Source organism: Vigna unguiculata, chromosome 10 (assembly GCF_037176805.1).
Source record: "Vigna unguiculata cultivar grain cowpea cultivar isolate G323 ecotype 2 chromosome 10, ASM3717680v1, whole genome shotgun sequence".
Taxonomy (NCBI): Eukaryota; Viridiplantae; Streptophyta; class Magnoliopsida; order Fabales; family Fabaceae; genus Vigna; species Vigna unguiculata.
The window spans coordinates 53,749,777-53,763,526 of NC_140801.1; the positions used below are offsets into that span (position 1 = coordinate 53,749,777).

Consider the following 13,750-nt stretch of genomic DNA (forward strand, 5'->3'; position numbering starts at 1 on the left):
GATAAGTTGGGCCTAATTAGACCCAAAAATAATTATGTTATTTAAGGATTTTAACAAAATGAGGTTAGAATGTTATTATTTATATTCTTTTTTTAATTTTATTTAATTTTATTTTAATAACCAATTTTAGGATGATGCTAGCAGTGGATGTGTAGTTGGTTTAGGCTTTGCATTATTTATTGGGCATGAAAGAAAAATGAATTACCTTAGTGACATTTTTATGTTCTTCGTAGTCCTCTAATGTAGATACACATTATTCTAATAAATTTATGTTTGCATCGTAGGAGGAACATCGAAGAACATCTATACATATTCAAACCAACATGAAATAAAAAAATTGATTATGCGCAACTCTTTGATTTTATTTGTTGCCCCGTCTTCATCGAATGTCTTTTATGCTCACACCCTTCCAACTTAAACTTCACGGGAAGGCAACGAAACTCGTCTACGATATTCAGCTAGAGCCCACATAGGATAAATATCTCTGTACATTGGATAATGCAACATGCAATTTTTCATGAACACTCCAGTGATTTCCTGCCAAAACTCAAAACCAACCATTAGAAATCCAAACTCAATTCATATTGTTCATCAACTACCATCATTAATATACAAGTCTTTTCTGTCATTTCCCTAAATTTTAAAAAATGAAATCTTTTAAATATCAAAGGATTATTGATATGCACCTGTTGGGGCCAATCACCCTCTTCCAACTGAGAATTGATGAGCAACTTTGCAGCACGATGAAGAGGAGTAGGGTCTCTGTCTGCCTGTGTATACCAATTTGAAAATGAAGAGAGAAACATATTACAACATTTGATGACAATTTTGAAATTTGAACTCACAACGTAAAAAAAAAACACAGTACTAAAGACTAAAGAACAAACCTGTCCAGCATGAATGAGTCCCATGAGAGCCCATGCTGTATGAACAACATTTGATCGAGTTCCTTCTAGTGGTACATAAATCTGCATCATTTTAATTTAGTATTATTATTATTATGGAGTCATGATGAAGTTGAAGAACAGTTATTGAGTAAGAGCATTGAATCAGAAACCTTTTTGGGGCTTGAAAGATAACTCTCTCCCCATCCACCGTCTTCCCTCTGTGTTGTGAGTAAAAATTTAACAGCTTTACGAATAGCAGCGCAATTGGTGTAAGTTTTGCCAGCAGCTGCAAGACCACCAAGTGCGAACCAAGAACCATAGGTGAAACAAACTCCCCAATTTCCGTACCATGAACCATCGCCTGTTTGTGTATTTTCGAGGAATCGAACTGCGTTGCTTATGAAATTCTCTATCTCTTTCTTCCTATGCCCTGGATACAACTTCTTGAACAAAACCAAAGCTTGAATTGCAGATCCGGTGCACTCAACGTATTCGTGTTCAACCACAATGTCCGCAAAAAATTCCGTCGGATTCAGTAGCTGAAGATTAACGACAGAGTCAATTGATGTTTTTTTTTTATCAATTGATGATTAAATATGTTTCCATCACTAATTGATGTAATGTAACACTTACTTCTAACCACTCTTGAGCTCCCGCAGGCTCCCATGCTGCTAAACCACCCTTTTTACTCTGTAATATCAAAAGCAAAAAAAAAAAAATTGTTTGAGTCAAATATAATTCTGGTGACCTAAATCAAAATGACGTGGTCATGAATTTAAGAGAAGAAACAAATTTCACGAATTTAGAAAATTAATATGAAATATTTATAATCATTTCTGTACTTGCCTGAAGTGACAACAGGACATTGACTGAATCATATAACCTTTGGGGTTCCATCTTTTCTCCCACAATCTCTGGTGGCAACGTTGATAGAAGTAGACAACACTAAAACACAGAGAATTTAGAGAAATTAAGATATATTTGTTGCGATCATCGATAAATCTTTAGATTAAGATGTTAGTTACCTTCAAACCTTCCGCTGTGCAATCAGAAACTTGCCATCCATGGTCTTGATCAGAGAATGTCCAAGATCCTTTAGAAATATGACGATACATACCCTTAAAATCTCCATAAGGGTTATCCCTTACCTACAAAACAACAACATCGATCGTTAACATGTTCAAAATAGTCTAACAATCATGCATATCAATATAAAATTTGTGATTCTTCCATAATATATTTAATGAAGCAAACCTGAGACTCCTTAATGAAATAATGCCCTTTTGCAAGTGTGGGACCGATTTCCTCAACTAGGTTAGTGGCAAGCAAAGCTTGAACTGCAAAACCAGCGTCCCATTCTTGACTACCAAAACTCTGCGTTATATATAGACACGTGCATTAATCAATCAAAATTAATTGAGTAATTAATTAATTAATACACTAGTTTTGGTTAAGAAAGTGCATGCACACGTGTGTGTACCTGCATGGTCATTCCATCTTCAGACATCCATAAGTAATCTGGCACCCTTGCAAGATGCTTTTTAAAAGCATCTCCATTTGGATCTTCCACCCAACAAGCAAGCATGCATAAAACCTGAAAAATATATATTTTTTGAATTCATTTTTCTTTTGAATTGTAAGCACAATATTTGAAATGCACTCTTCAAATAATGATATACTTACCTTTTCGACGCAACCAATGGTAATGTATCGACTGGTTTCATCTTCGTAATGAATATGTTTCATTGTCACTTGAAGAGCTTTCTCTCTAACCAGCTTGTTGAAAGGCCAACGAGTTAGTAATGGCTCCGTAAATATGTATAAACTGTCCCATATTAGATCTTGTATCAAAGGATGAGGATAGTACAGATCTTCCTGCGATTCAATGAATACACAATTACAAATTCTTACTCAAGACAAGACCTAATAAATGGTTAATATCAAAGATAGTGTTTTTTACCTTTGCACATTGGTGACGCGCTTTCTTCCAATTAACTTTTTCGTAGGGTTCGGCAAATAGTTCTTCTCTCAATTGTAAAATGAGAGGTGTAATTGGACCAACAAACCTCTTTCCATACAAGTAAGACATAGGCATGTACACCAATCGACAGTAACACCACATCTTAGCTGAAATAATTAAGAATCAAAGTTTAATGATTCAATCAAAATCTATACTGAAGAGTGAGAAAATGTATAAGAAAATTAACTCTACCGGGATGCATAGGAAGAAAGGAAGGAAGGATCCAAAACTCCGGGGGCATTGGGTTACTTCCACACCAATCAAATACACCAAGTATCTGCAAAAGTATAATAAAACCCATTGTTTCAGTAAATACATCTAATTCTAGCTTTGTTAGTTTGTGTATTCATATTTGTGTAAAAAATGAGAATATTACCGAAAGCCAAGTTTTTCCCCATGAAGGAATGTGAGTGACACTTCCATGATCTTGAATCCACTTTCTTGCTCTAGCACAAGCATTGTCATGACCTCCATTGGGTCCTTCTCCAAGAATCCGCATACATATATAATTTAGTGCAGTGCAAAACATGGTGCTGTGACCCTCAATGTGTAGTCCCCATCCTCCATCTTCATTCTTTAAATGGAACCACCAAACAGATACTATATAAGTTATCATTGTTACAGTGAACACAGATTATAAACATCATTATTTCACTGAATGATACAAGAATTTTAACAGAGGAAAATGTTACAGTTCTCTCTCTCTTCACTTCGTACTTGATAAATGTATCTTGAAATTTAATAAACATGTATGTATACCTGGTGATAGTATATATAGCGGAGAATTTCTTTGCGATACTCTTCTGGAAATACTGATTCGAGATGACCTGTAATATACATACAGAATACCTGCCATGTTTTCAATAAATAAAAATTAATATTGTTTAATCCATAAAAATAATAAACTTCAATCTTACATTAGACTCTTAATTGTAGGGCTCATTTTTAATTTCATATACCATAATAAAATTTCAAAACTTGGAACATTTAGTGGTCCAGCATGACTTAAAAAGAATCATCGAATCATTCTGTCAATTAATGAATAGATTCCTATTATGTCATTATAAGTTTGGTTCAAAAAAATATGAAATAGAAAATAAGGATATTATTATTACTTTCTTGTTGCATAATAGCGTATTAAATTTAATTTACTGTAAGAATTTTTTTTTTTTGAAGAACAATAAAAACACAATTGTTTCACAAAATTATAATATATACTCTTTTGAAAACCAATCAAGAATTTCAATTAAGAAAGATTACACTTAAGTGTGTTTAGACATTTTTTTTATATACATATAAAGCCTCATGTTTCTTATGTTTTTTTATTAAAAAAAAATCACACGATCTTTAATTTTTAAATAGACATTTATTTTGTTTTCTACAAATAATGATCACATTTTTTATTTCTATTTTAATGAAGTAACATTCCTTTCCATACTTTAACTTAACATATAATAAAAAATTGTGAAAATTAAAACGTAAAGTTTTAAGAGAGAAGCGCAATTTGTATTTAGAAGTTAAAATTTACATAAAATATTAAAATAAATTATTAATATTATTTTCTTCATTTAGATTAAAAATAATAAAAAATATATGAGAAAATTGCATCTTAATTTTGTTATAAAAATTAAAAGTTTATATTTTATGTTTTATAAAATATTTTCGTTATGCATATTAAATAAAAATATTATTAACAAAATTTATTTATTACTCGCGAAATATCAAGAGTGTCTATCATTTTGTTTTACTTTCTTGTGTCTTGAATCGTTTAAATATACGTAGATATTATAAAGAAAACAGGTATTTAATATTAATAAAATACAATATTAAGTTTTTCAACGGATTGGAGGACTATCTCTATGATTGATGATTAAATAAACCAATATTTCAGAAAAGACAATGATCGAGAGAAAGTCCTCTGAAACACATTTAATAATTCATAACTATCTTAAATATGTATCTTTTATAATTAGATGAAAAAATAATTAAGTTTTGGAATTAATTCAAATCGATAAAAGTTGTTTGTGTGAAATGATAAAACTTCTTTGTGAAATTGTATCTTATTTGAATTAAAACTTGCTTGTGAAACTTGCTTTGCTTGTAAAATAGATAAATCTTGCTTGGGAAATTGATAAAACTTGCCTGTGAAATCATAATTCTCAGCCATATGATTTATTTAAATAATATTTTAATGGAAGACTTTTTGGGGACTAAATTTGTACATAATGTTTATGTTTGTCTATGTCTCTTTATGACCAGATATACCTAGTTGTCCTTCCCGACAGACGTACGAGGTTAATCACAACAGAAAATTCAATCAATTCATCTCAATTGACCCATTTATAATTCAGATTCAATTTGTTGAAAATTTGGTAACCTTGTTGGAATGGTGATTCTTTTTAATATTATATAAATATATAATACTTGCTTTCAATTATCAATTGAACTGATAATTTTTGTTTTAATTTTTAAAACAATATTTTAGAGATTAATTATTTTATGATAAAGGTGTTTTAAAACTTGCACTGCAGTATTTTTTTTAATCTTACTTATTATTTTATTATACAGTCATTTAAAATTGAATTAAATTTGTTAGATTATATTAAACATAAAAGGAAAATAAATAATCTGACATATACGTGTTTAATAGGATGACAAAAAAACATTTGTAGCCACATATTTCTATAGATAAAACCCTTAACAAATAATCTCCATCACTATTAATGAATTTTATTTAAATTTTTCATAAAGTTAAATAATCAAAATAAATTTATTAGTTAGAATAATATTAACTATCGAAATATTATTTAGTTTTATTTTATATATTTTATATATTAAATTTTCTATTTTGTGATACAACTAATTTAAATTTTTTTTAAAAGATCAAATTCGTTTCAATCGATGATATTATACAATTTTTTGAATTATATTTCAAAAATAATTTATAAATAAGCACTTATATTGTTATTTTATGTTTTATATATGATTTCATTTGTTATTATATTAACAAATGAAAGTTAAATTAGAATTAAAAGAAGTTTAATTATATAAAACCAATCATTTGAAATTGAAGTTTAATTGTAAAATAATGTCAATCATTACTTTTAATTTAAATTTAAATTTACACAAGTGGGAGGAGAGTGGGTGGTATATATATATATATATATATATATATATATATTGAACGGGGTGATAATGATTGATGGAAACCCAAGTTCACCCAGTGCTTCAAGCTTGAAGCTGATGAATGAAGGAACCGGTTTTTTCCATACACGGGTTGGATTTGAAATCATATAGAAAAAGAATACAAGTATTTGTTTTTTATCCAAATTAGAAAGAAAAAGTGATAAACATAATATGATGAGAGAACCATTGATGGCTTAGATTGAGAGATTTATGAAGCAGAAGATGTGGTACTTACGAGAGGAGGAAGAAAAAACAGAGGACCTGCAATCTGCGCAGGCCAATGGCCATCACTGGTCTGCAATGCAGATAGATGATATGCGCCTCTTTTAACCGCTGCCGTCACTTTCTCGTAACTTATTTCTTCTCCATCTTCTATCTTCACACTCGGAATTCTTTGTTCGAAGTTATTCTCTCTCAGAACCTATTATACATGATGATGATGATGATGATGATGATGATGAAATAGAGTGTGAGATTTGAGAGAGAAAGAGAGAGAGTTTTGAAAGTGAGTACCTGAAAGCGCCAAAGAAGGTCACCACAGGGCTTGATCTTGAAGCGGTTTTGGTAGAAATTGTTCCTGGCTGCTTCCACTTCGGCTCGTTCCTCGATGCTACCTGCGTCTGGATCGTACTCCCATATCTGTCTCCCTACGAAATTGTTTGTGCTGAATATGTAAGGATCCTTTCCACCATCTCCCACCTTCAGCCTCCACATTCTCTCTCACAGATCAATTCAATTCAATTCAATTCAAATCAAATCTATCACAGTGATTCACGCATAAGCTTCCATTACACACCACCTCTGCTCCTTCTCTTCGCTTCTCAACCTCTTTCTTCCAGGTCATGCCACACCTCTCCCTTCCCTCCTATTATTTATATACATACACACCACAACTATTCCAAATCACCAATTTTTTATTTTATTAATTATTTATTCACATCACTAAAACACATTTTTCATTTCTGCCACAAATGCACCACTTTATTTGTTTTTTTTTTCACTTACCGAAAGTTATTACATTTCCTTAGTTTGGCATAATTACATCACAATTATTATTATTATTATTATTATTATTATTATTATTATTATTATTATTATTATTATTATTATTATTATTATTATTTTGCGTAATTATATATCGCGTGAAGTCAATGTTACGTAACATCCGCGAACCTCTCTCTTTTTATTGAAATGCCCACGTATATTCATTTGGAACCATGTTATCTTACCTATAAACCATAATTAAGATATACGTGTCTAAATTTATTTTGACAAAGAATTCTACATTATTAATTTTAACGATAAATTTTCCTTTGGACCACGTGTTAAAAGTACAGTTGATTTTAATGAGAATTGGACTTTTGATGCATATCATTTTCATTCCTTTAGTTGTAGAGTTTTGGTACATGCATAAAGTTTTCATAATGATGTAAAACGAATTGGGTTTAATTAAGAACCTTAAAACTGGACATTGGAAATAATTGGAATATAATGGAATGCAATTCCTAAGCCAGTAATTTGATTATTATATTTGCAGCGAGGATAGCGTGGAAAGGTGAGAGGAGTTTTTATTTTGAGGAAAAAAAAAATGGAACACGAGGGTGGCGTGGTCAATGAAGGGAAGAGGATTTTCAAATACATAAAAAGTTCTCTCACTCTCTCTCACACCATCTTTTATAAAATGTAAATATAAATATCTTGAGCATGTCAATACAACTCATACCATGTAGTGTGGAAGAGGGATGGAAGTACCAGGGGTGAGAGAGTAATAATTTAACTAATTTTAAATAATTTAACTAATTTAGTTATACTTTTACTTTTTCAATTATTTTATTTCTTTTCATATTTTGAATTCTATTTTCGATTGGGTTTAAATAAAATAAATCACCATATACTTTTAGATACACATCATATTTCTGTATGTCAAGTAATATAAAGTTAGAGCAAACTTTACGAATCAGCGAAAATTGTCGGTTTAATAATAGTAAAATTAAGGTTAAAATACTTGTCCTCGTTTTTGTTGCAGAATCTCAATTTGGTCCTCGTATTTTTATTAGTCTCAATTAGGTCCTCAATTTTTGTAAATTAGTATTAATTAGGTCATTTCCGTTAATAGAGAACTAACACCGTTAAGTAGGTACCACGTGTCAACTCCTCGTTTTTTTGAATTATTTAATTTTTTTTTAATTTTTTTTAATTTTTTTTTTAAAAAATATTTATGTCACTTCTGTGATGTGCCATGTGTCAATCTAATATGGTGACACGTGTCAAATTAATGTATGAATCTCAATTTGGTCCTCATATTTGTTAAATTGATTTGATTTGAGTCCCAACTTTTTTAAAAAAATTTCAATTTCGGGCAATCCAAATTTAGACCAAATTTTACTTTTATATAATGTTATGATTATTTTTATTAAATATTTTAATAATATTAATTATATTTAATATTAAAATTTTAAATATATTTATTTTAATTTTTTATAAAATTATTTTAAAATTTTAAATTTGAATTTATAAAATTGTTATTTTTAAGCCAACTCTAAAATATTGTTGATATTGAATATTATACAAATATTTCGAATATAAATTTATTAATTTATATATTTATAATTTTAAAATAAAATTTAAATAAAGTTTAATGTAAAATATAAATTTAAATAAATTAAATGTTGTTAAAAATATGTAATAGAAATATCACTTGTAATAAAAGTATCATCATTACATTTATAAAAAAATTAAATTTGTTCTAAATTTGGAGCATATGAAATTAAAATTATTTTAAAAAAATTTGGGACTGAAATCAAATCAAATTAACAAATATGAGGACCAAATTGAGATTCATACATTAATTTGACACGTGTCACCATATTAGATTGACACGTGGCATATTACAGAAGTGACACATGGCATAAATATTTTTTAAAAAAATTTAAAAAAAAATAAAAAAATTTAAAAAATTTAAAAAATTTAAAAAAAATAAAAAAATTCAAAAAAATGAGAAGCTGATACGTGGCACCTACTTAACGGTGTTAGTTCTCTACTAACGGAAAGGACCTAATTGATACTAATTTACAAAAAAGAGGACCTAATTGAGACCAATAAAAATACGATGACCAAATTGAGATTTTGCTACAAAAACGAGGACCAACGGAGTATTTTAACCTAAAATTAACCAAACTTTTCTAATCGTACAATTAAATTATTGAAAGTTTAGTTGTGAGCACCAACAACTAACCTGTTTTTGAAAGTTTTAATTATTGTTTGATTAATCTTTGAATAATTTTGTTCTGTACTTATCCATGAAAAAAAAATCCTTTAAAATGTTATTTTCACATTAACTCAAAAGTTGGTATTTGATGAACATTTATTTCAATAACCCAAAAAATAAAATATTTGTTTTTATAAAAGAAAAAGTTGATTGAACAATTGAAGAATCCTCAAAGACCATAAATGTTGACATCTAATTTCATGGCCAAAGTGAGAACTTGAAGAGTTGAAGACGACTGTGCTTAAACAAAATATATATTCAACATTACTCAATTTAAAATGCGCAAATTAAATTAAATTAATGTAAAGCTTAAAAGATTATTAGCACGTGCACTACTAAACTTAATTTTTACTTCCAAACAAGTTGAATTTTAAATTTATTTTCATAATATTAAAATAATTTGCACATTCATAAATAAATAAAAACAATAAATTTGGCACGCAAGAAAGCTACACATTGCTGATATGTGTGACAAGTGTTTTTCAAAAAAATAAAAAGGAATATACCTCTTTAAATGAAAATGAAACATATTTTTTTTTCATAAATTTCTATTATTTCTATAAGATTATAAGATTCTATCTAATCTTATAAAAATAATAGAAAAATACATTTAATTATGTCTTCACATATCAAATAGTTTCTTTTCATATCGATGTGTACGATATTTTTCCAACAATTCATATATATGAGACAAAAACTTTCATTTACATTTTTTTCTTTTTATTATAGTATTTATAAAAAAAAATAAAATACTAAAGGAAAAACTGTAAATGAAATAGAAATTTCATATTTTACAAGAGATGCTTACTTATAAATCTGATCATATTCAAATTTGCTAATACGCATCAAATTCTATGCAGAGCAATTTTTCTTTAAACAAGAAAAAGCATAAAATGTCTTACAAAATAAGCTTCTATCCTATCTTTTTTACAGAAGTGGTCTAATGCACCTCTTTCAAATGTAGTTGTTTTTCTAATATATCCATGTGGAAGTCATTCAAAATATTGTCTTATTATCCATCATTTTTGTTTCTCTCCAAGTAGTTTTCTCACCCTTGTTATATCTTTCCTCTACATGTTGCATTATGCAGTTTGGTTTATTAGTAGGAGAAAATGGATGTGGTTTTGACCTTAGGAAGAGCATACACTGGTTTTGGTGATGAAAAAAAAAATTGGAAACGTGCAAAAAAGGGAAACTTGGAGGTTGTAATAAGATTTTAGTGTTGAACATATTATCTTTGGTGATTGTGAGTTATTTTGTATGAAAATATCATTTTCTACTTTTGCATAGGTTTTCTGTTGCTTCCGTTGATAAAGAAGAAAATGGAAGAAAAAGGAGAGTAGGGTGAGGTGGAAAGTGAGAGAGTTTGGGTGATTTCTAATCATAATTAGTGTGGGCTAGGCCGACGCAAATATATTAATTTTATATAAACGAAACTTTGATGTGAGACGCCCTTTATTACATTAACTAAAAAACTAATGCCGTCCAAAGTTGCATTCAGTCTTTTAGGTCCAAACACCGCATCAATAGTTATGTCAAGTCCTTAAGTTTATAAGCAAACCCTATAAGCACTAAACCCTAACACTAACACTAACACTAAGACCAACCCTAACCCTAACCCTAACCCTAGCCATAATAACCCCATAACCCTAACACTAGCCATAGCCATAACCATAACCCTAATCTTAACCCTAACTAGACCTAACTAACACTAACCCTAGCCCCACTAACCCTTATAACCCTAACCATAACTAGGCCTAAAACTAAACACAACCCTAACCTAACCCTAGCCACAACCCCAACCCCTAACCTTAACTAGCACTAACCCTAACCCTAGCCACAACCCTAACCCCAGACCCTGGCCCTAATCCTAACTAGCCCTAACCCTAACCCCTAACACTAACCCTAGCCCTCTAACCTTAGACATAACCCTAACTAGCCCTAACCATAAACCATCTAGCCCTAGCCATAAACCCTAACCCTAAACCTAGCCTAACTAACCCTAGTCCTAGCCCTAGCATAACTAACTCTAACTCTAACTAATCCCTAACCCTAACCCTAGGCCTAACTCTAACCCTAACCCACATACCCCTAGCCCTAACTAGACCTCCCTAGCATAACTAACACTAACTCTAACTAACCCCAACTCTAACTAACCCTAACCTTAACTAATCCTAACCCTGACCCTGACCCTGGCCCTGGTCCTAGCCCTAGCCCTAAACCCTAACTAGCCCTAACCCTAAGCCTAACCCCATACCCCTAGCCCTAACTAGACCTCCCTAGCATAACTAACCCTAACCCTAACCCTAATCCTACTCATAATCCTACTCCTAGCCCTAATTCTAGCTAACCCTAACCCTAGTCCTAACTAGATCTTCCTAGCATAACTAACACTAACTCTAACTAACCCTAACCCTAGCCCTAGCCCTAGCCCTAGTTTTAGTTCTAGCTAACCCTAACCCTAACACTAAACCCCAAACCCTAAATCATAAATCCTAACTAACCCTAGCCCTAGCCCTAACTCTAACCATAACCCTAAGACTGACCCTAACCCTAACCCTAGTCCTAAGCCTAACCCCATACCCCTAGTCCTAACTAGACCTCCCTAGCATAACTAACCCTAACCCTAACCCTAATCCTACTCCTAATCCTACCCCTAGCCCTAATTCTAGCTAACCCTAACCCTAACCCTAGTCCTAGATACAACAAACTATTCCAGATGACAGCAATTATTACGTAAAGGAATTTAGGGGGTTTAACAACTCAAAGTTAGAGAAACAACTTCAACCTTACTTGCATCCTTCAATAACTCAGTGTCCAACAATACTTACCGCAATTTATTTACTTTCTTCAACTCCTCAAAAACCGAACCGGTAAATTTGTTGTTTTCGATGTTCCTGTTAAAATTAAAACAGCAAAGTTAATGCATCCTTATTCAACGCTTCTCTCCCAAGAGCAATAGGAAGAACTTACAAATCTTCAAGTGGAAGTTTGGCCAGAACAGTTATTGAACCAGTGAATTGGTTGTTTTAAAGGTGCCTGTATAAGGAGAAAAAGATGTTCGCAGTGAATATGTGTGTATTGTTCCTTTGACAGTGACAATGAGGGCATTCTTACAACTTCTTGAGGCTTTTGAGCGATTTGAGACTCTGCGGTAGGTCTCCTGATAGAGAATTGAATGATACATCCCTACATGTTATCCGATGATATTCTGTTAATAGAATTTTCATGTTTTAAGAAAACCAGATAATCATATACTCAAAGGCCAAATAAGAAAACTTAAGTAATCGAGTTTCAAATGCAAACTTAATGAGTTCTTAATAATACCTTCTACCTTAAGTTAAGCAAGTTAAATTCCAAAATCAGCAATAGCATTAAAGTACAGATCTTGACACTAAAAACCTGGTTGAACGTTCTCACTTACACTTGTTTGAGTTTACCGAGCTTTCCAAATATATCTCCCAACTGGTTTCGGAGCTGATTATGTGCAAGATTTCTGCATGCATAACATGTTGAGAACCAAACACAAATTCTAACAAAATTTTCGAATAAAAATAGAAAGACACTTTTGCTTACAGGCTTGTGAGGTCATTCATCTGAGAAAATGAATAAAGCATACTTCCCGAGAAGCCATTCTTCGAAAGATCTCTGCATGACCACATAACAGAATTTCCAAAGTATGATCAGTGAGCTCAGCCATCTTGTCCATTGAGGGGTATTTCCAAAGTGTTAACTGATTCTGGGTGAAACCATGAGAGCTGAGTAACTGCCTCTTGTTCACTCAAAATCCTCCCTCATACTTGAACGTTGAACCAATCGCATAAACCCTGAACTAACTCTGACACAGGTGGCCGAAATTCAGGCTCAGTCTGAAACAGAAAAGAAACTGAGTATCACAATCAATTCTCATGAAGAGAGTGATGGATACATATATATTGTAGAGTATGATATGAATGACCTGAACATAGAGCACGATGATATCAGCAAATCAGAAGAGTGACTTAGGAGGGTAAAGCCCCCGCAAGGCAGGGTCCACTATTTTCTCCACCACCTCTGTCTATTTGAAGTTGTATCCCATAGTTGCACTTCAGAGTTGTTCAAACCAACTGCAATATGGGAGGCCAGCTAACGAATGTTTCCGGTGCTTCAAAATGAACAGAGAGAGAAAGAGATTTGAAAGAGAAATAATATATATATATATATATATATATATATATATATATATATATATATATATATATATATATAAATTCTTGATTGGTACTGAAAGTATATATCAATCTTGTGAAACAATTGTGTTTTTATTGTTCTTCAAAAATTTCTTTGTTACAGCAAATTAAATTTAATACGCTGTTATGCAACAATAAAATAATAATAATCTTCTTATTT

At 31.0% G+C, this 13,750-nt stretch overlaps 2 protein-coding genes across 3 annotated transcripts; both read right to left on the minus strand.

Moving 5' to 3' along the window:
• Window positions 1-155: 155 nt before the first annotated feature.
• Window positions 156-6,953, minus strand: LOC114167020 (beta-amyrin synthase). 2 transcript variants are annotated; one of them, XM_028051921.2, is made up of 16 exons: window positions 6,607-6,952; window positions 6,329-6,514; window positions 3,667-3,756; window positions 3,284-3,481; window positions 3,100-3,184; window positions 2,848-3,014; window positions 2,571-2,762; window positions 2,368-2,481; window positions 2,142-2,261; window positions 1,913-2,035; window positions 1,734-1,832; window positions 1,521-1,577; window positions 1,058-1,426; window positions 888-968; window positions 687-770; window positions 156-537 (listed from the first exon to the last, which is right to left on the minus strand). In XM_028051921.2, the coding sequence occupies exons 1-16, from the start codon at window positions 6,805-6,807 to the stop codon at window positions 415-417; spliced, it is 2,289 nt and encodes a 762-aa protein (XP_027907722.2). In that variant the 5' UTR covers window positions 6,808-6,952; the 3' UTR covers window positions 156-414. The 2 variants fall into 2 exon arrangements, with proteins under 2 accessions (XP_027907722.2, XP_085524185.1); XM_085668059.1 differs by having other exon boundaries at window positions 687-968; window positions 6,607-6,953.
• Window positions 6,954-11,172: 4,219 nt separating this feature from the next.
• LOC146883429 (protein STRUBBELIG-RECEPTOR FAMILY 7-like) lies at window positions 11,173-13,507 on the minus strand. The gene is made up of 6 exons (XM_085668064.1): window positions 13,320-13,507; window positions 12,938-13,230; window positions 12,786-12,857; window positions 12,479-12,550; window positions 12,335-12,400; window positions 11,173-12,258 (listed from the first exon to the last, which is right to left on the minus strand). Exons 2-5 carry the CDS (start codon window positions 13,021-13,023, stop codon window positions 12,391-12,393), a joined length of 240 nt encoding a protein of 79 aa, XP_085524190.1. The 5' UTR covers window positions 13,024-13,230; window positions 13,320-13,507; the 3' UTR covers window positions 11,173-12,258; window positions 12,335-12,390.
• Window positions 13,508-13,750: the final 243 nt, after the last annotated feature.

Coding starts and splice junctions, on each gene's coding strand:
- LOC114167020 (XM_085668059.1), bottom strand. CDS start 6,807: ATGTGGAGGCTGAAGGTGGGAGATGGTGGAAAGGATCCTTACATATTC. Junction 6,515..6,606: donor ACCTTCTTTGGCGCTTTCAG/GTACTCACTTTC, acceptor CATGTATAATAG/GTTCTGAGAGAGAATAACTT. Junction 3,757..6,328: donor TGTTTTTTCTTCCTCCTCTC/GTAAGTACCACA, acceptor AAAACATGGCAG/GTATTCTGTATGTATATTAC.
- LOC146883429 (XM_085668064.1), bottom strand. CDS start 13,023: ATGTGGTCATGCAGAGATCTTTCGAAGAATGGCTTCTCGGGAAGTATG. Junction 12,858..12,937: donor ATGAATGACCTCACAAGCCT/GTAAGCAAAAGT, acceptor TTATGCATGCAG/AAATCTTGCACATAATCAGC. Junction 12,551..12,785: donor CTCGGTAAACTCAAACAAGT/GTAAGTGAGAAC, acceptor GATAACATGTAG/GGATGTATCATTCAATTCTC.